We start from the raw sequence: 21,792 nt of genomic DNA, 5'->3' as shown, positions 1-21,792 counted from the left end.
GAATATAAACTGAATCATTGACACATACTAGTATACGTACTATATTCATTATATATATATATATATATATATGAATGAATATATTTTTTTTAATGATTTGGTATATAATTATGAACAATTCTTCAGTAATGGCCCAGGGCTTTTCTAAGCATTACAGACTTTGCTAGGAGAAAGCTTTCAGTAACTGTTTCTAAAAGAAATTAAAAACCAATTTTTCACAAAAATGTTACTAATTGTTTATAAGGAAATTCTTAATAGTAAGATACAGCATACTTTGAGATTCCTCTTATACACTCATTCAATACCATGCCAAAGTGTCTCTGTCATCATACTGATACCACCATTTTCCTGGGACCACTATCATCTTCCCTGGGCCTCGTTCCATGAATCGTCTTCTCTTTGTTGTATGCCTTTAACCTCACCTCTTTGCTGTGTTTCTTTCAGTATATATACATGGTTAAGTCTGTTTATTAAACAGGGTGGAGGGGAGATGGAGTGAGGAAGACCGTTAACCTTGAAAAGGATGTTCTGTGCTTTCTCATCTCTTGTTCAGTAGTCCTCATCTCTGCAGCATAGCACAGTAGTTAAAAGCATGGATTTTGGAACCTGACTGCTTGGATTCAAATCCTAGTTCTGCCACTTATAACTTGTATGATCTTGGATAAGAAACTTCTTAGTTTCTTTATCTGTTAAATGAAGGTAAAGTGCTTGACGCATAGTAAGCAATATGTGAGAATCAATATGTTATGTCATCACCGTGACCATCATACCACCCCATAGAAATTACTTTTCATAAGGTCACTCTTGATCTCCTGTTTGCTAGGTTCTTTGTAGCCCCTTTACCTTTGAGAAGTTGACATCCACTTACAATTGACAGATTCCAAATCTGTCTCAACCATAATTCTGTCTCCTGAGTTTCCCTCCAATATATAAATATTAGATGGACATTCCTGCCTAGACAATATTACAGATAACTCCAACTCAACATGTCTGTTAAGACTAAACGTGTTTCCCCAGAAACCTGATTCTTTTACTTCTTATACTCCTTTATAGATGCAGCCATACACCCAGTAACCCAAATCAAAAACCTGAGACTTACCCAAGTCCTGTTCATTGTCCTACCTCTTAAACATCACTTACATCTATCTTCTCCTCTCCTGTCATTGTTTCAATATTTGAGCATCTTTTATGTGAACTCTTGAAATATATCTCTAATTCGTCTCTTTGTTCCATCATTTATTCTCTTCCAGTCCATTTAGTACACTGCTTCCAGAGTTATTGGTTTAAAATACAAATATGATTATATTACCTCCTTGCTTAAAACCTGTTTCCCATCACGCAAGGAACAAAATCCAAACTGGACCCCACCTACCTCTGTAGCCAAAACTAAAGGTTCTTGGAATTCCTTAAGTTTGGAACCTCTTTGTGTACACTGCTACCTCTTCCCTAGTTACCTTTCCCACACACCCCTCCTCTGTCTCTTTCTTCTGGACAAATACCCATTACATAGTGAGAATCATGAAAGTAAAGGCTATCATTGGTTTTCTTTGATATCCCCAATGTTTGGTATAGTGCCAGAATTCATTGTAAGTACATTAGAAGTGTTTCTCACAGTGTGTCTATGGATGAGACTGCTGGTCAACAATAAAATAAGTATAGAAATTAAGTAGAAGTGATCCAAAACTTATAGCAGTTGGACAGTGTAATTTTATAGTAAATCTAATTATAAAAAGTAGGGCTTTGTTTTTTGCAAGTTGATTTTTATTTCATTTTTCTAGTGGTTCATTTTATTATATTTTACAAAAGTATCAGTCTGTGCCAATTTGGAAATTTTTTTAAACATTGAGTCTTCCCTCCACATGGTTTGAGAAACACTTCATTAGAAAAATTTGCCAGAAATTTTTAGAACTTAACCTGTACCAAATTAATATTTCTGGAGCTGTCTGAACTCCAAAAGAACAATAATTTTAAAAAGAATTATAGCACGTTATATATATATATTTATTTCTTGCAACTGAAGACTCAAAGACCTACCAGTGTACATGTATAAAGTCTAAGAAATACAGCAGCTTATGTTCCACCAGTGTAACCAATTTGATAGCACGTGGGTTGGGCTGCCATGGTAATCACAGCTTGGCAGAGCATACCACCACTACCATGCAGATAGGTCCTTGAATGAGAAGTCATTCAAGGAATGATATGAAAAAATCATTCACGTGAATGATATGAAATCAATCATGTGAATGATATGAAAAGATCCTTTTAGAACATTTCTCTACTTCTAGGGACTCTTGAAATAGGGATCTGTTCTTAAATATTTGTTGAGTGATTATTTAGATAAATTTAAAGTTCTTTTTGATTATGATTAACCTTCATAGTTCATGCTAGCACATGGTCTTTAAATTTTTGTTTCAACTCAGCTTACATATTTATTCAGTTATGGGCCTAGTGTAATGAAATGATACAGAGCAGTATATGCTTGGCGATTTCTCTTAAAGAATGTAATAAATGAAGGCCAGCCCTGTGGCACAGCGGTTAAGTGTGCATGTACTGCTTCAGCGGCCTGGGGTTCACCGGTTGGGATCCCGAATGTGGACATGGCACTTCTTGGCAAGCCATGCTATGGTAGGCGTCCCACATATAAAATACAAGAAGTTGGGCACGGATGTTAGCTCAGGGCCAGTCTTCCTCAGCAAAAAGAGGAGGATTGGCAGCAGAGGTTAGCTCAGAGCTAATCGTCCTCCAAAAAAAAAAAAAAGAATGTAGTAAATCAGTTAAAATTTAAAGAAAAATTCTGCTGCCCTTTCCTGTATGCCTTTGCAGGAGAACTAAAAGATCAACAAATCAAGCAACTCTTATACTTCTTTATTCAAAAATCTTTCTTTACTGAATATTATGTTCAAGGGTCTGAACACACATAAAATTATAAGGAACCATTGTTCTTTCTTAAATCCTTTGACTATTTTGCTTGCCTACAATATTGGTATTCATTTATTTGTGAGCCAGTTTTGAGTTATTAATGAGGTAAGAGAGAAGATATTGAATTCATAAGCTTTAGTTCTTTAAAATAAATATAACTTACAGTAACATTTATTAAAGTTGTTAGAACCGTTGGTTTTCACATGCTTCCCATAAAGTGAATATATAAACATAAAATCACTTATTAAATAGCCTGTTAGGGAAGAAAAAAACAATTAGACAATTGCTGTTATAGGCTAGTGGTTTTAAAACCTTATTTAAATACCCCTACCTGAAACTTAATGCATTGTTGTTGATGTAATCATCGCGAAAGCTTTCAAATTAATCTATATTGCAAGTGGCTCTTCTATCCAATTTCTGCTTTTAGTTTTTAATGTGAAAATCAATAGTCTTTACATAATCACGGCTTCTTTAACATTGACATCTCTAGTTACCAGATTTACTGCAAGTAACGGGGTAGTGTTTTTGACAAACTTAGAATTCTGCCTCCATTTTCCTATAGATGAGGAAAAAAGGAAGCATTAGAATTTTTTTGCTAGCCAACAAAATGTTTCCCATTATTTCTCATACTTCCCAGAGCTTTCATAATAATTCTTCATTGAAGTCAAGTAGTGTGTGAAGAAGAGATTCCATGGAATTTGAAGGAAAGTGTGAGGACAGGGACTTTAAATGAAGTTTAATTTTATTCATGTCTTAAGCATAGTGACCAGATTGATATACATTAAAATGGTGGAACATCTTTGTCCAATTCAAAAACACTGCCTTTAAAACTACTTCATTAAAATCCCAATATTTTAAATAGAGTGTATGCTGGTTGTCTTCACTGACTAGTTGGAAGAGGGAAGGAAACCATAGTTAAAACTTTTTTAAAACTAAATAAGTAAAAGGAAAGTTATATCCACTTATATTTTACTTACCTAAATGTGTTCTTTAAACAAAGTTTGGAGAATGGCAATGTAAGCAAAATAAAACTATAGTTGTATTTGCTTTCCCAAAATATGTGAAGAAGCTTCCAAATTGATCTCTCAAATGTAATGAGATCTGCCTTCCCTAGAAAAAAAAGTAACAAAAAATAAAACATCAAGTGTCTTAAAAAGTCTCATTTTTTAAATCTACTTGCTGAAGGGGCAGGCTTACGTTGGTAGCTCTTCATTGTGAAAGTCTACATCATAGTTTCCTCTCTCGCCCGCTGTTTCATCCCAGAACTAGAGCCAGTGTGCTAAGATTAATAGAATGCTTCGGAATTACATAGTACCTTTGCAGAATGTTTGTACTGTTGTCATGACAAATTGGAAAACAATAACAGTAACATGGCAAATCTGAAAATTCTTTATCCATCTACTCTTAAAATCCAGGGAAAAATACTTGAGGGTTTCCTAAGGTTATTTTAAGTATGGATTACTTCAGGTTTTATTGTTTAAATCATAAGAAAATAAAATAATTTCCTCATTTTAGATTGGGTTTTATCTTTCATATTGGTCAGTTCGAAGGTGTAGCTACTTTTTTAAAGGGTTGTGAGTGGCGTTACATTTTGATCAGTTACAGAATGAGTTGCGCAACTCAGAGGCTTTAGGTAATCAAAAATTAAGTTTGTTTTCTTTCCTGTTCTAGTTACCGGTTTACTAAAATAGTGAGCATACATGATCACTTGAAAATTGGGCTTCTGGAGCACCTGAACAGAAAGGGAGTGGTTCATATTCAGCATTACAAAAGACAACTTTCTCTTTTTGAAGGGGATTACTTTGACTATTTTCCAGGTACTGGGGAAATTCCAGATTCATTACAAGTTATTGGGATGGCTATTAATTATTCATTTCCTAAAATATGTTGATTACAGACTTGAGATTTGCTTATTTAGTAGAACTTTATTTCACCTCATCAATTTTAAAAAACCATGTGGAAGTTTATAGTGAAATACAAAATTGGGACTCTTATGTGAGTCACTTACATTTTTTCAGAGAATTCTAGAAACATCAGTCTTACTGATCAGAACAAATTTAATAGAAGAACCTTTTGAAAGTAATGTAACAGCAGTAGGATTTGTATGTGTTTCTAAGGACACGTTATGTGCAAAGCCTTGTAGTCTTTCCAAGTATTTAAATAACAAAAGAAAATCATACTTCACATAATATACAAATCTTAGGATATTGGGTTGAGGATGGAAATTTATAACTAGAGAATTTTTCATAGAGAATGAATACTTTATAAAGTAGTTGAATGGTATATGCATTCTTCTTAAAAATAGTCCTTCATGGTGGCAGTGGTTAAAGATCTACACACGTTGAACCAAATAGCAGAATGTCCACTGCATGAGACATTTGATTATTTAGAAGAATTCTCTTTAGAATTTTTATGTCTGGTTCCAGGTTGAAGATTTGAGGAAAAGAGTCTTCATAAAAATTTATTTCCAAATATTTTTCCTTCACATATCTTTTATTTATATGCATTTATCCTGATAGTTGTTGAGGCATTCACATTAATCTTTCTTCATTAGGGAAGCCTCTTTACGCATTATTTGGACTTTTATTTTTGAAGTTGTAGAACTTTTAGATAGGTTAAGTTATACAACAAGATGCAATTCAGATCTCTTTGGTCAAGTGTTTTGTCACTGCTCTCAATCTCTCTAAGGACAGCTTCCAGTCTTTCTACCATGCAAGTTTTAATTCATTCAACCTACCTTTATTGAGGTATGTGTCAGGCATTGTGCTAGATCCTGAGGTACAAAGGTGATAAGACATGGACTCTGCTCTCAAGATAAGTGGTGCATTTTGTGAGTTAAGGGTATAGTGTTAGCCCAGAGGAAGGAATATTAGTTCTTCCTTGAGATGCTGAGGAAAATATAACATTTGTAAGAAATGCTGAGGTGCGTGTTAAAGAATAAGTAGAAATTTCTTACAGGGGAAGAATATTCTAAGGGGAGTACATGCTAAGGCTCAGTCTTAATACATTACACTGAAGAATATTTCTTAAGACTCCTAATTCGAATTCACATTCAAGAATACTCTTATTACTTGCAGTTTCCACTTTAAATCCGTATGTAGGCACAAATGGAGAACCACAAAGCCACTTTGAGGAACAGATATTTAGCAGTCACATCCATTCACAAAATGATTGGCTTAGGGGCCAGCCCGGTGGTGCAGCGGTTAAGGGCGCGCCTTCCACTTCGGCAGCCCAGGGTTCACCGGTTCAGATCCTGGGTACGGACATGGCACCACTTGGCAAGCCATGCTGTGGTAGGCGTCCCACATAGAAAGTAGAGGAAGATGGGCACAGATGTTAGCTCAGGGCCAGTCTTCCTCAGCAAAAAGAGGAGGATTGGTAGCAGTTAGCTCAGGCCTAATCTTCCTCAAAAAAAAATTTGATTGGCTTGCACATACACCAGACATTCTCATCATCCCTTATGAGTCAGCAATTTTTCACAATAGCTTAGGCCCTGAACCTTCCAATCAGCCAACGGGTCATTATATCAAGAAGGCTAAATTAATGAATGCCAAAAGTCTACCATATACTAAATATGAAATTTAGTTTTTTTAATCCTTACATTTTCAAATGTTCTTATTAGTTTTGCACACTATTAACTTGCCTAGAAATCATAAAAAACTATTTCAATATGGAAATATTTCGCCTAGTTACCAAGTACATTTGCCTGTTGATTAATGTAAGTTCTTCTCATCTTTTGCATTAAGAATTGAAACTACTGGTACAGGATCTTTTTCCTCATTCTGATTATTGCTTTATTTTTAATATGTATTTGACAAAATTCTCCCCAGTTTTAGGACGAACTCTAGGCACAATTATGATATAAAAAAACTGTGGCTTAAGATATATGTTTTATGATCGGTCACATTACTTCGTATTTGGACTTCATTTTTGCAGTGATGAATTGTAAGAGTTAGTAATTGTCAATATCAGGCAATTGAAATCAAATGAATTCGCAGAGGTGAAGCTCAACATGGCATGTGACTGGTAAAATGTTGTAAAACTCATAAATAGCCACAAAAATAACATACTAATGCTATTTATATAATCCTTTTTGTTTTTATGATACATTCATATATATTCTCAGTTTCCACTAAGAAAAACCATGTGTGTTAAGGAGGATGAGTTTTGTTTTATTTAACAGTTCAAAAGGCATTCAGAGTTAAGAGAGACATCCACGTGGGCACAACACATGTTGTATTATTTCTAGTCAATATTATATCACTCAGTAAAGTATCTTACAAGTTAAAAAGAAAATTTCCTTTATCTACATATGTAGGACTTTTAATATATTACATATTTAATATATTTTAATATATATTTCTTATGTCTTAAATAAGGAATTGTTTTGGGACAGTCTCAATCAGATAAGAAAGTGATTTTTTTTTTAAGTAGAAGAATCTTTGAGAGAGGTGCTCCACAATTCTGTTTATGATTTTTATTACAGAACAAATGAAAATTATCTTTATTCTTTAAAACTTTGTATTTAATGGCAAACAGTCCAAGTATCCAACTTTTGTGTAATTGTCAAAGATGTTCATGTTTCTAAGATAGCCTCATGTTAAGAGATTGAATAATGAGTTGCCTAAATTACCAATCAAACTCTGTTATGGCCAACTTTAAGAAACTGGCTTATTTCTTCTGCCAGGATGTAGTTATTGAATACTGATATCAGCTGGGGCATGGAAATGTTTCAGTTGTTTGACTCTATTCCAATTATGCCTTGAAATTTATTCCAACAGTTATACATGAACTTTTAATATTTTAATTGGTCTTTATAGTATTTCAAAAATGTAGTGACTCGTAGAATAATAATATTATTTTCAAGATGAGGGAGAAAAGTATGGTATTTTCAAAATGAGGAAGAAAAGTCTGACAGTTTAGTTTTTAAATCATTATGATCTGTGCATTAGTAGAACAATTAAACTGGCTATTGAATTTCTGTATTTATATGTTTGTACAAATTTTTAGAAAAATGTAGTTTGTGAGTTTCTTAAAACGTTATATTCAACAAATAGGATGCTTGTGGGGGCCATTTAGGACTTGATAGTTTAAATATAAGGTTTATTTCAAAATATGTTGGTTATGATATCTTGACAGGCAGTGTGCCAGCTTCAAACTGGCATGTGTCACTGAAAATAAGCTCTGGTCTCTGTGTCAAGGACTTTAAAATCTAGACAGAGACCCACTATAAAGCAGATAGTGGATTGAATGAAGGTCAGACAAAAGGGGGAGGGACTTTTCATAGGTTCTGTCCTTTTGGTTTAGTATTCAGGTGGAAGTGCTCGAAGGAACTTTTGAGATGATTCATTACAAGGAAATATATTTTTGCCTTAGTAATATTTCATTCAAAAAAATTTTTGAGTATTCTGTGGAAACATTGAAGTAAAGAATACAAAAACCAAGAGGATAAATACATTAGTAAATATAGGCAAAAATATTTTTATTAAGCATACATATGTTGTGCACATGCAAGTGCCAAGTGACGTGGTGCTCAGTGCTGGAGATGTAAATGTAAAGGATGCCTCGGTTCCTGCTGGAGGAGGAAGGTGGAGGTCTCAGTCCATTTGACAAGACAGATAAACTAAAAACTAGAGTTAACATTATATTATAAAATAAGTACTGTAATAAAAGTGAGCACCAAGCAATATGGAAACGAACAGGGGAAACACTTTAAGGGAATCTAGGAAAGCTTTCCAGATGGGATACCTGAATCTTGATGGTTTAGTAGACGTTAGTAAGGCAATAATGGTATGTTTCACGTAGATGGAGTAATGTTGCAATTAGAGAGTGAGAGAATGCCTGGAGGTCAGGGAACCCAAAGTAATCAGATAAGGCTGGAATGGATTTAAAAAAAGGTATTGGCAAAGAATGAGACTACAAAGGTGGGCAAAAGACAGACCCTTCTAAAGATTTGGAGTTTTAATTGGAAATTGCTGTGAAAGGATTTATAGCAAGGAAGTGACATGATTAGATACAAAATTTATGAAGATCACTCTGGATCCTATTGGAAAGCTAAAATATTTTCAATTATATTTGGAAGCTCTTTGTAAGATAAGGATACGTATGAATAATTAAGTAAAAACAAAGTTCAAACATTATGCATGTTTGCACAACTTGGTTCTTTGAGGTATTTGATAAAGCCATAAATTAGGTTTTTTGTATAATTGTGTTACAGATAGTGGAATATTATATCCTTAGTATAACTCTGAGCTGATCAAATATAAGGATTTGAAAACTAATTGATAAATGTTGGAAATGCCGTCTGACTTTCTCTTTGCCTCACTGACTGTTGAATGTTGATCTTGTTTGTATTAAATCAGATGATACTACTAAGTGATGGCATCTATGCCTTGTGTAGCCATGTTGTGTGTATTTGGGGTTGCCTGGCCCTACCTCCAATGCTGGATTTATAGTCAAAAGGACATGTAATACAAAAGGAAAAGAGAACATGAAACTCAGAAAGCATGTAAGATTATAGGGTTGAGATAGAAGAGGAGTTAAGAAGAAAGGTAGAAAAGTCCCCCTTCCCTAGTCGTCTCCTGCGCTGTAGCCTTCCTGTCTCCTCTTGCTCACATAAAACGTTTTACTGCTGAAAATGGCATGTAAGTGACTCTGTAGACTATGTAGCCCACCCCAAACATTTTTAACAATATTTTTTCATTGCCTGAGAATTAATTCCAAAATAGGTATTATGATTACTTGAGTAAATATAAATTGATTTATAGTTGAAACCACAAAATAGAACACCATAATATATTTCAAAAACTTGAATATACTTAATTTTGGAGTTTTAGTACATGGTATATGGTTATAGTTTACAGCATCCAAGTTATTGGCACGAACCCAACAGGCTGAACCTTTCGTAGCTACCAAGAATATTTAACTTAATCCAAATGAGTGGTGAGCAAGATTTGAAAAACTTTGATTACCGTTATTATAAATCTGAGCTCTTGTAAGACTGGTTTTCTCCCACTTGACATTCAAGCAGCTGGCTTGACTTAAAGCACTGTGTCTCTTGACTCCAGACAGATACCTTCCTGCAGCAAAAAAAGTTCCTGTATGACCATAAGTCTCTGTCAGTCATTACATGTTCCCATAGTGACTCTAGACGGCTAATTGATAAAGTAACATTGGGTTCCTAATGAAATCGAAGTAGTTGGTATTATCAACTTAAAATTATTCCATCTTGAGATAAATATTGTGGAAAAACTGTACTTCTGCCATCTATTTTATTGTAAATCCTAAATTATTTAATTCAAAATGGAAAAGAATTGGAGAATTAACTTATTCATAGTTTTAATCTTGCCATAAAGGAAAATTGGATTGTTATGATATCATACAAGAGCTGAAAGAAGTAAAAACATATTTAGCCAGAGTTCACATAACAAAAGTTTGTTTTCTCAGGCTCAACTACTCTGTACTGTACCTTCTAAAAATGGTTGACCCAACAGAAAATTTAAAAGGCTGCTCTTTCATGATAAGGAACTGACAATGGAAGCAGTAAATACTTCTTTGAAGTTAATTTCTTGCTTGCACTCTGTCTCAGTTTTTACCTACTCAGGCTAATTTGCAGGTGCCTGGGATGAGTAGACAGTCCATAATTTCTACCAATCAAGTAAAAGAAGGAAAGAAAACTCTGAGCTTCTCTCCCAGTTAACAGGTAGTTTGCTGTGGTTAAAATTAATTCAGATTTTACAGCAAAAAATATTAGCATTTTCATTTATTGTAAGTAATTGATTTGAAATTTGGGAAATGAATAGTTGAGTACATCATTTGAGTGTGTATTTGACCAGTTACTTATTGGTGCAAGAGGCCATCATTTAAATTTTTCTCTATGTATTATGGCAAGTCAGTTTGTTTCTCTCTTCATTTTAACATACTTAACTTGTATGGTTACTTTTACTTGAAAATATGTTTTATTCTTTGCAGTGTTTGAGCAACACACCTCCACTTACTGAGTATTTCCTAAATGATAAGTATCAAGAAGAACTGAATTTTGACAATCCCTTAGGAATGAGAGGTGAAATAGCTAAATCTTATGCTGAATTGATCAAGCAAATGTGGTCTGGGAAATTTAGCTACGTCACACCAAGAGCCTTTAAGGTTAGTATAGTAAATACATCTTCAACGAAGGCTATGTCACCTGCAAGAGGGCAAAAGTTGGTTCTCTGGGGAAGGGGTGAAACCATAGCCGTTACAATGGTTTGTGGCCTTCAAAAGGGACACAGCACATAAATAGATGCACAGTACATCTGTGGTATTAAATTTTCGGGATGGAAGATGGGACACTTCATTAGTTTAAAAATGTCTTTAAAGGTTCTGGGGGATGGGGAGGGAAATAATGAAATGAAGCTTGAGAAACACGGGTATGGTACCAAATGACCATAGGGAGACAGCACTGAGCATTTGCAGGTTGTTTTAGAATACAGCACATCTCTGAGAAACCTACAAAAATAGTTTATGGAAATGTAAAGACAAAATTTGGACATGTCATTAAACTCTTAAGAGCTCAGTTTATTTTGAGAGTCATTATAAGTTTGAAAAATTATTAAAATGAAACTTATCTGCAAAACAAGCACTAAATGTTAAATACACTTTCAATTTAATTCTTAAAACTTTTAAGTTTGTTCTTATTTGTGAAGTGGCTACTTCTTAGAATTTAGAGTGTCATTTAAATAAGAATTGAGCTGAAATTTAGTTTTATATTGTTAAAAAAGTTTGCCTAATTATATAGATTAGATTTATGAGAAATTTTAAACTTTTAAAAAGAATATACAGTTTTCAGCAATTTTTTTATACAAACAAGTGACATTCATATATAGGACATCTACTAAGTAACATTTTATTAACATACACTAGTTCTTAAAAGCTAAAAAACAAGTCAAACAACTCCTGTATTTTTCTTCTTCAGTTTTCTAAACTTTGGACAAACTAGTTCAGACAAACCATTTCTTTTTTTTTTCTTTCTGTTTGGTGAGGAAGATTGTTGCTGACCTAACATTTATGCCAATCTTCCTCTTATTTTTCATGTGGGATGCCACCACAGCATGGTTTGACGAGTGGTGCTAGGTCTGCACTCAAGATCCAAACCTGCGAACCCCAGGCCACTGAAGCAGAGTGTGCAGAATTAACCACAATGCCACGGGCTGGCCTGGAGAGAAACCATTTCTTGGCCCATACCCATGATTCCAGTTAGTTTTATTTTGCCAGATACTCTCTTAAAATTATGTATAAATAGGTTCTTGATGTCTAACTTTTTTCTTTCACATTTCTTTTGTCTCAACAAAAAAATACTTAGTACTGCAAAGACTAGGAAATTATATATGAACATGAATATTCCTATTATCTCTATGAGATTCATCCTCTTTTTATAGACAGAAACTAGATGAGAACTGTGATTTTTTCTAGTGACTCAGAAATGTTATTGTATCATAATGCTCTTTAGTGTTTCCCAATCCTTCCTACAAAACTTTACCATATTTTCTCCTTGTTCTTTTCTCAGGTTAACATTTGTTTCTATATTACAGATTAGTTATCATTTTAAAAATATTTTTAGTTAGTAATTATCATATCTGGATTACTACAAAAGTGCCATAAGTTGATTTCAGGGTTACAAATAAATTTTAGCAAGTAGGTGAATTCACAAACATGGAATCTGTGAATAATGAGAATCGACTACAAATTTTTTTAAAATCGATCTTTTTTTTTTTTTTTACAATTTACAGACACAGGTAGGACGTTTTGCACCTCAGTTCTCTGGATACCAGCAGCAGGACTGCCAGGAGCTATTAGCTTTCCTGTTAGATGGACTACATGAAGATTTGAATAGAATTAGGAAAAAACCATATATACAATTAAAAGATGCTGATGGAAGGCCCGATAAGGTAAATTTAACAATATATTGTCACCATTGTTAATAATAATGTGGTATCTCTGTATAAAATGTGTCTGCTTTCATTATAGGTAGTTGCTGAAGAAGCCTGGGAAAACCATTTAAAAAGAAATGATTCTATCATAGTAGATATATTTCATGGCCTTTTCAAATCAACTTTAGTTTGTCCTGAATGTGCTAAGATTTCAGTGACGTTTGATCCTTTTTGTTACTTGACACTTCCATTGCCCATGAAAAAAGAACGTACCTTGGAAGTTTATTTAGTTAGAATGGATCCACTTACCAAACCTATGCAGGTAAGTAATGATTATTTTCTTTGCGTTTGTTATTTTTATTAAAAATTAGTGTTGAGTCTTGTCTGAAGCACAATTCAATAATAGTGTTTATTTGTGTAAGAGATTTTATAAGCTAAATGCTTTGGGAATTAGTACTACTTTTTAGAATCTTGAAAGGGAGGGTGAGGGATGTGCACAGTATTACTGCTTGTCATCTAAAAGCAAAATCCTCAAAGGCTTTTTCCCATCAAAGAAAAATGAGACGTTGTTTGATTTTACAATGTTGGGATGAATATTAGCTCACAAATATTAATAACATGGTATTATTTTCCTAACTTGAACTATCTTTAATGTTAATTGTAATTTTTTCCTAGTGGCTTTTGGAAGTAAAACTAATACTTACTATACATTTTGATTCATGATACAATGAGATAATGGTATATTTAAATACCTGTAGTTTTTAGACATCTTAAAAACTCGGAAGAGAAATGAAAATTTAGTTAGACTAAAACTACTTGCTTCAGTAATGTTCTAATCTTTAACAGTTTGGAGTATCAAATATTGCTTATCTATTCCCAGAGCCCTGTGGTAGGCCTTAATATCACTTGTCTGCCTGATTCCATTGCCTAGCATTACAGTTGGATTACTTTACATTTTGCAGAGGAACGCATTATATTTTCTTCCCTTTATTAATCAATTAATCCTTTTCTGACACTTGACACGTCCTAATAAAAGAGATTCCTTCCTCTTCTACCTTCTTTTCCCCTAAATTCTATTATTGTACCTGTCACATTTTATCATGACATTTGGTTTACTTTATCTTTTCTCCCCTAAACCGTGAGTTCTTTGCAGATAGGGACTTTGTAAATCTGTGGATTCCCAACCCTCATGACTTGTAGGTGCTAATGCAGAAGTGTTCAAAAATTTTGTTTATTGAAATGTGTATTGAGCACCTATTGAGTGTAAAGCTCTGTTTGGTAAACTAAGGTAGACATGGTTCTCGCTTTAGAAGATCATTCACTAAAGATCCTTGGCTTAGGGTTCTAGCCTGATAGTGCAGTTTGTTAGAGCATAATAGTTGTATTGGTCTGCTTGGGCTGCTGTAACAAAATACCATAGACTGAGGAGCTTAAACAGTGGAGATTTATTTTCTCACAGTTCTGGAGCCTGAAAGTCAGTATGGTTGGTTTCTAGTACAAACTTTCTTCCTATAGTGGAAGTATTTGGGTTTACTGTCAACAAGGGCACAATATATGAAGTATTTATAAAAATATAGCCCTTTCTGCAGGGATGGTTCAGCATCCACAAATAAATCAATATGATAGACTATGTTAAAAAAATGATAAATAAAAATCACATGATCATCTCAGTAGAAGCAGAGAAAGCTTTTGACAAGATCCAACATCCATTTGTGATAAAAAAAAACTCTCAATAAAATGGGTATAGAAGAAGAGTACCTCAACATAATAAAGGCTATATATGACAAACCCACAACCAACATCATACTTAATGGTGAAAAACTGAAAGCCATCCCTCTGAGAACAAGGACAAGACAAGGGTGCCTACTCTGGCCACTTCTATTCAACAGAGTACTGGAGGTTTTGGCCAGAGCAATTAGGCAAGAAAAAGAAATAAAAGGTGTCCAAATTAGGAAGAAGTGAAACTCTTGCTGTTTGCAGACGACATGATTCTACACATAGAAAACCCTAAAGAATCCATCATAAAACTATTAGAAATAATCAACAACTATAGCAAAGTTTCAGGGTATAAAATCAACTTACAAAAATCAGTTGCATTTCTATACTCTAATAACAAACTAACTCAAGAACACAATCCCATTTACAATTGCAACAAACAGAATAAAATATCTAGGAATAAATTTAACCAAGGAGGTGAAAGACCTATACAGTGAAAACTATAAGACACTGAAAGAAATTGATGATAACGTAAAGAAATGGAAAGATCTTCCATGCATGTGAATTGGAAGAATAAACATAGTTAAAATGTCCTTATTACCTGAAGCAATCTACAGATTCAGTGCAATCCCAATCAGAATCCCAATGACATTCTTCATGGAAATAGAAGAAAGAATCCTAAAATTCATATGATGCAACAAAAAACCCCAAATAGCTAAAGGAATCGTGAGAAAAAAGAATGAAGCTGGGGACATCACAATCCCTGACTTCAAAATATACTACAAAGCTATAGTAAACAAAACAGCATAGTACTCCTACAAAAATGGACACACAGTGGGGCTGGCCCCGTGGCCGAGTGGTTAAGTTCGCGCGCTCCGCTGCAGGCGGCCCAGTGTTTCGTTAGTTCAAATCCTGGGCGCGGACATGGCACTGCTCATCAGACCACGCTGAGGCAGCGTCCCACATGCCACAACTAGAAGAACCCACAACGAAGAATACACAACTGTGTACCGGGGGGCTTTGGGGAGAAAAAGGAAAAAATAAAAATCTAAAAAAAAAAAAAAAAAATGGACACACAGATCACTGGAACAGAATTGAAAGCCCAGAATAAAACCATACATCTATGGACAGCTAATCTTGGACAAAGAAGCCAAGAACATACAATTCTCTTCAGTAAATGGTGTTGGGAAAACTGGACAGCCACATTCAAAAGAATGAAAGTGACTGTTATCTTTCATTATATACAAAAACTAACTCAAAATGGATTAAAGACTTGAAAGTAAGGTGTGAAACCATAAAACTCCTGGAAGAAAATATAGGCATTACACTCTTTGACATCAGTCTCAGCAGCATCTTTTCAAATACCATGTCTACTCAGCCAAGGGAAACAAAAGAAAAATAAACAAATGGGACTTCATCATACTGAAGACCTTATGCAAGGCAAAGGACACCAGGACCAAAACAAAAAGACAACTCGCCAGCTGGGAGAACATATTTGCGAATCATATTTCTGACAAGGGATTAATCTCCAAAATATATAAAGAACTCACAGAACTCAACAAAAAAAACAACCCAGTCAAAAAGTGAGCAGAGGAGGGGCAGACCTCATGGCACAGTGGTTAAGTTCACGCCCTGCTTCAGCAGCCCAGGTTTGTGGGTTTGCATCCCAGGCACGGACCCACACCACTCATCAGACATGCTGTGGCAGTGACCCACATATAAAGTAGAGGAAGAGTGGCACAGATGTTAGCTCAGGGCTAATCTTCCTCAGCAAAAAAAAAAAATGGTAGGGGGGCAAGAGTATATGAAGAGACATTTTTCCAAAGAGGTACAAATGGTCAACAGGCACATGAAAAGATATTCAGCATTACTAATCATTAGAGAAACACAACTCAAAACTACAATGAGAGGCCAGCCCTGTGGCTGAGTGGTTAAGTTCGCATGCTCCGCTTTGGTGGCCCAGGGTTTTGCTGGTTCAGATCCTGGGCACGGACATGACATTGCTCATCCAGCCATGCTGAGGCAGCATCCCACATGCAACAACTAGAAGGACTCACAACTAAAAATATACAACTGTATACTGGGAGCGCTTTGGGGAGAAAAAGGAAAAATGAAATCTTTAAAAAAAAAAAAAAGGTACAATGAGATATCTCCTGATACTCGTCAGAATGGCTGTAATTACCAAGACAAAAAATAAACATTGGAGAGGATGTGGAGAAAAGGGAACCCTCATAGACTACTGGTGGAAATGCAAACTGGTGTAGCCACTATGGAAAACAGTATGGAGACTTCTCAAAAAATTAAAAATAGAAACACCATAGGACCCAACTATCCCACTACTGGATATTTATCCAAAGAACTTGAAGTCAGCAATTCAAAGAGACTTATGCACCCCTTTGTTCATTGCAGCATTATTCACAATAGCCAAGACGTGGAAGCAACCTAAATGCCCATCAACTGATGACTGGATAAAGAAGATACACACACACACACACATACACATACAGTGGAATAACAGTCAGCCATAAAAAGACAAAAACTTGCCACTTGCAACAGCATGGGTGGACCTTGAGGGTATTGTGTTAAGCAAAATAAGCCAGACAGAGAAAGACAAACACCAAATGATTTCACTTGTGTGGAAGATAAACTAACGTATAGAAAAAGAGAACAGATTAGCGGTTACCAGAGGGGAAGGGGGTTTGGGAGGTGGGCATAAGGGGCACAGGGGCAAATGTATATGGTGACTGACAAATAATAATGTAACCTGAAATTTCACAATGTTATAAACTATTATGACCTCAAAATAATTTTTTAAAGAAGGTGGTATTAAAAGTATATATATTTATATATGTATTTTAGAATAGTAGAGAATAGTCATGTACTGGATTCAGTTATGCACATTTTACCTATTTTCCTGCTCCTTTATGTTTCCTTCATGAACTGATCGAACCTGATGCCCTCACATCAGTATTTCATCTATTAGTGTCAAGAGTACTATAGAGAGCAAGAAAGACATTGTACTTGCCCTTATCCATGAGCAGGGCCAATAAAGACCTGCTTTTATTTTTGGCCAGGGGAATATATGTTCACATTTCTAAAATCACATCCTTTAGATGCTCATTTATTCAGATATTTATAAGTATAGGATTGTTAACATTCTTTTCAATGGAGCGAGACTATAGTGATGCTAAACTACACCCTTAACCTCTCTAAGTTTGTAACTTTGCAAATATATGCCAATGAGTATAATATAGAATAACAGAAGAGTATAAAACAATGAGTAAAAATGTATTACAAGAAAAAAATGAATGTAGATACTCCAACAGCATGTTTGTTCAAGACAGTACTCCCCCGTGCTAAAGACAGTACTCTCTCATGCTGATAGTATAAAGAAATCTCTATTATACAGAGGCAGGTTACATTCAAGTTACACATTAACCCATAAGGCATATGTTGAATGTTCTACCACAATTTGGGTTTTAAATTATCTTTTCAGCTATGTGGATTTTGTCAGTTTTGTTGACCAAAGCTGTAAAATTGTGGAGGTCAGAGCCCAATCCCAGAGGAATTGGGATTTCTTGTCCAACTGGAGGCAGTAGCAACTCAAATATAAAATGTTAGCCTTATTAACACTATACTTTAACCAGCTGGAAAGGAAGGGGAGTTAGCTGAGTTAGCCTACTTGATGAGTTTTCCCATCATTGAAGTTGATGTAGGTCAAAGAAATTTATTAGTAATTGTATTGGACGTGTATTGTGTATTGGACTCTCATACTGTGCAAGGTGCTGGAAATACAAAGGTAATCCTGGTCCTTGTTCGCAACAAGCTTGTTTGCAGTGTGGAAAGTGCTATGACAGGGTACTTGTAGTAGCATACAGAAGGAGTAACCTACCCAAACTGGCACTGGTGCCTGTGTTGAATCCTGAAGGATGATTAGGTTTTAAGCATGTGAAAGCTGGAATTAAAGGATTATAGACCAGTAGAGTGGCATGTACAAAGAGTTGAAGGCAAAAGAGGACATGGCCCACTTCTGGAAACTACAAGTGGATAATATGGAAACTAGAAGCTAGACCACAGAAAACTTTGATACCATGAGAGGAATTTGCACTTTAGCCTGAAGATTAGGGAAGCCATTGAAGCTTAATAAATAGAGAGATTTGTGGCCAGATTTGTATTTGAGAAAGAAGACTGGCTAGTGCAAAGATTGGATTGGAAAGGCTTAGATCGGATGTACTAAGACCAGGTAAGAGGTTTTTGCAGTGATCAGATGACAAATGACAAGGGCTCAAACTCTTAAGATTAGTGTCAGGATGAAGTTAGATAGAAGAACCAGTTGAATATAGGAGGTGAAAATATTTAAGAGTATTCAAAGACGATGCCAAGTTTATTGGATTGGAAAACTGAGCAGATAGTGATGCTCTTTGTATTAATGAGGTATATAGGAAGAAAGGTTTAAGAAGAAACGTGTTTTAGTATTGGATATGTTGGCCTAACATGACCTAAGTCTGTGTTTAGTATTGGACATGTTGAGATGCATGAGGAAAACTTAGGTAGAGATACCAATGGACATTGAGTTTATGTGTCTAGACTAGAAGAGAAAGGTCTGTGCTTGAGATAGAAGTTGGGTGGTGCGTTCTCTGAAAATGGTAGTGAAAGTCTGAGAAGGATGAGATCATGGAAGGCTAAGGTGACCCTGTAATTCACCATCTAAAACAGAACTCTTAAAAATAAAAGGGACCATTATTAATAATTACATCAGGATAGCAGGCTAATCCAGGACTTGCCAAAGCAGACCAGGATATATTGTCACCTAGTCTAAAGGGAACATAGAGAATTGAGAAGAGGGTTAAGGATAAAACTCTAAAGGACACTAGCAAAGAGCCTCAAAAGAAGGTGTGACCTGGGCAGTAGAAAAGAATAAGAAGTATTGTTGTAGGGAAAGGAATGCTTTAGAGGAGAGTGTTGAGCAGTCATGCTACGGAGAGCTTAATAAAATAAGGACTGGTAAAGATTTGATTGATAGTGTTAACAGCCTTGGCAACAGGCTAAATAAAGAGGTGCAGACGAAAGCCAGGAGTGGATAGATAAGTGAATGGGAGGTGCGGAAGTTAGGATGGTCAGTATAGACATTACTTTTAACCTTGTTTTTTATAAGCAGAGGAGAAAGATAATTAGAGGAGAATTATTAGAAGGAAAGCAATGAGGGACTGTTTTGTTTTTTGAGAGACTTGTGTGTGTGTGTGTGTGTATATACATATATATATATATTCCAGTACTCACGTAAGAGTCAAGATAAAATGAAATAAAGGATAATTGCTGGGTTTAGGTTCTAGAGGAAGCAGAAGAGGATGGGATCAGAGCATAGATGCTAGGGTTAGCCTTGAATGGGAAAAGTGACACCTGATTCTCTTTCCATGTGTTGAAAGAAAAAAGGATCTTTTAGACTCAAGTTTGAAGGGGAGACAGGAAGTTAGAGATTTTCCCATCTAGTAGCCTCTGTATTCTAGGTGAAATAGGTACTCCACTGATAGTGAAGGTAGAAGTGGTGAATAGGAAACCTAAGGAATGGAGATTTTAAATAGTTATTGAGAGAGTAAACAAATAACTTCCGGCTGGTGTTGAAGGATCACTTGAGGTTGGGCACGGTGAATTTGTAGGGTACCAGTCTCTAAAGTTAGGCAGTTTTCTCCAGCCTATCTGAACAGCTCTAAGAAAGTATAACAAGAACAAAACTGAATAACAACGTGGTTAAAGATTTTACAGTGGAGTAGTTGAAGTGATGTATCGTGTGGGGTCTGGATGGAAGGGCATGAAGACACTCAGGAGGCAGTAAACTGGGAGAAAACGGAGAGTTAAAAAGACTAGAGATCTCAATGCAAGCCAAGAATAGGAAGGAGTGAGTTTCCAGGAAAAGTAAGCAGTGGTTAGAGAGTAACCTGTTCAGAGTTTAGGGTGTCAAAGGTTCAGCAGGTTATGACAAGGTCCACGTGAACTACAGTGGAGTGCAAGTGCAGGTCTTTGAATTGAGCAGCCAGGGAGCTAAGGCTAAGATAAACCATCCACCTGGATATTGTCACCAGGGACGATGACCAGATTGGAGGCAGATACTGTGAGCCAAATGCCAAGTGAATGTGAGGAAGCAATGTGAGGTCAGTCTCAGTTACTGAATATGTTTTCCAACATAATAAATTCATTACAATTTTGTTTTTTAGTACAAAGTGGTTGTCCCCAAAATTGGAAACATACTTGATCTTTGTACTGCATTATCTGCTTTGTCAGGAGTACCTGCAGATAAGGTAAGATGTTTCTGGGTTTGAAGTATACAAGTTGGAGTTTAGTTTCTCAGTGTTGTAAAACCAGCTTAATAGAAATTTATTTTCTTTTAGATGATAGTTACTGATATATACAATCATAGATTTCACAGAATATTCGCTATGGATGAAAACCTTACTAGTATTATGGAACGGGATGATATTTATGTGTAAGTATAAATTTCATTGTATAGAATATCACTTGACAAAAAATTCAAAAGAAATAAAAATTTTTGGAGTTTATGGTCAGTTTTGTCCTCGTAGGTTTGAAATTAACATCAATAGGACAGAAGATACAGAGCATGTGGTTATTCCTGTTTGCCTAAGAGAAAAATTTAGACACTCAAGTTACACCCACCATACTGGTTCTTCACTTTTCGGTCAGCCTTTTCTTATGGCTGTACCACGGAACAATACTGAAGATAAACTCTATAATCTCCTGCTTTTGAGAATGTGGTAAGTGCCAGACAATTCTACATTAACAAAATTTGAAAAATACCTCATAAAAGTAAACATGCAAGGTACTATGAGAATATAATAAGGTGAGTCTGTATTGTGGCAACTTTGTTTAGACAGGTAAAAATATTAAAAATTATAGTGTAATCCAGTTTCTTGATGATGTAAAACAGTAATTTCAAACCCAGGAAGAATGAATTCTTTTAGCTGTTTTACACCAGAAGTTTACAGTTGGGAGAAAATAGGAATTTATCATGTATGCACTCATATCATAACAAATGTCAGATGCTTCAATTCATTTTTTTTCTTTTTTTCTTTTTTTTACCTTTTTTTGCTGAGGAAGATTAGCCCTAAGCTAACATCTGCTGCCAATCTTCTTCTTTTTTTCGCTTGAGGAAGATTAGCCCTGAGCTAACAACTGGCCAGTCTTCCTTCACTTTATATCTTGGTCACTGCCACACCATGGCTGATAAGTGGTATAG

General features: G+C 35.2%; 1 protein-coding gene across 2 annotated transcripts in view; it reads left to right on the top strand.

Moving 5' to 3' along the window:
- Positions 1–21,792, top strand: part of USP15 (ubiquitin specific peptidase 15) — a 133,451-nt gene that overhangs the window by 99,060 nt on the left and 12,599 nt on the right. For both annotated transcript variants that reach the window (XM_046653118.1, XM_046653110.1), the window contains 6 exons: positions 10,891–11,064; positions 12,687–12,845; positions 12,925–13,149; positions 20,756–20,839; positions 20,930–21,024; positions 21,119–21,310. In XM_046653118.1, the coding sequence (XP_046509074.1) occupies positions 10,891–11,064; positions 12,687–12,845; positions 12,925–13,149; positions 20,756–20,839; positions 20,930–21,024; positions 21,119–21,310 (929 nt within the window). The remainder of the gene's footprint in view (positions 1–10,890; positions 11,065–12,686; positions 12,846–12,924; positions 13,150–20,755; positions 20,840–20,929; positions 21,025–21,118; positions 21,311–21,792) is intronic.

The sequence above is a fragment of the Equus quagga genome, chromosome 1 (assembly GCF_021613505.1).
Source record: "Equus quagga isolate Etosha38 chromosome 1, UCLA_HA_Equagga_1.0, whole genome shotgun sequence".
Taxonomy (NCBI): Eukaryota; Metazoa; Chordata; class Mammalia; order Perissodactyla; family Equidae; genus Equus; species Equus quagga.
This window is presented reverse-complemented; position numbering and strand designations above follow the sequence as displayed.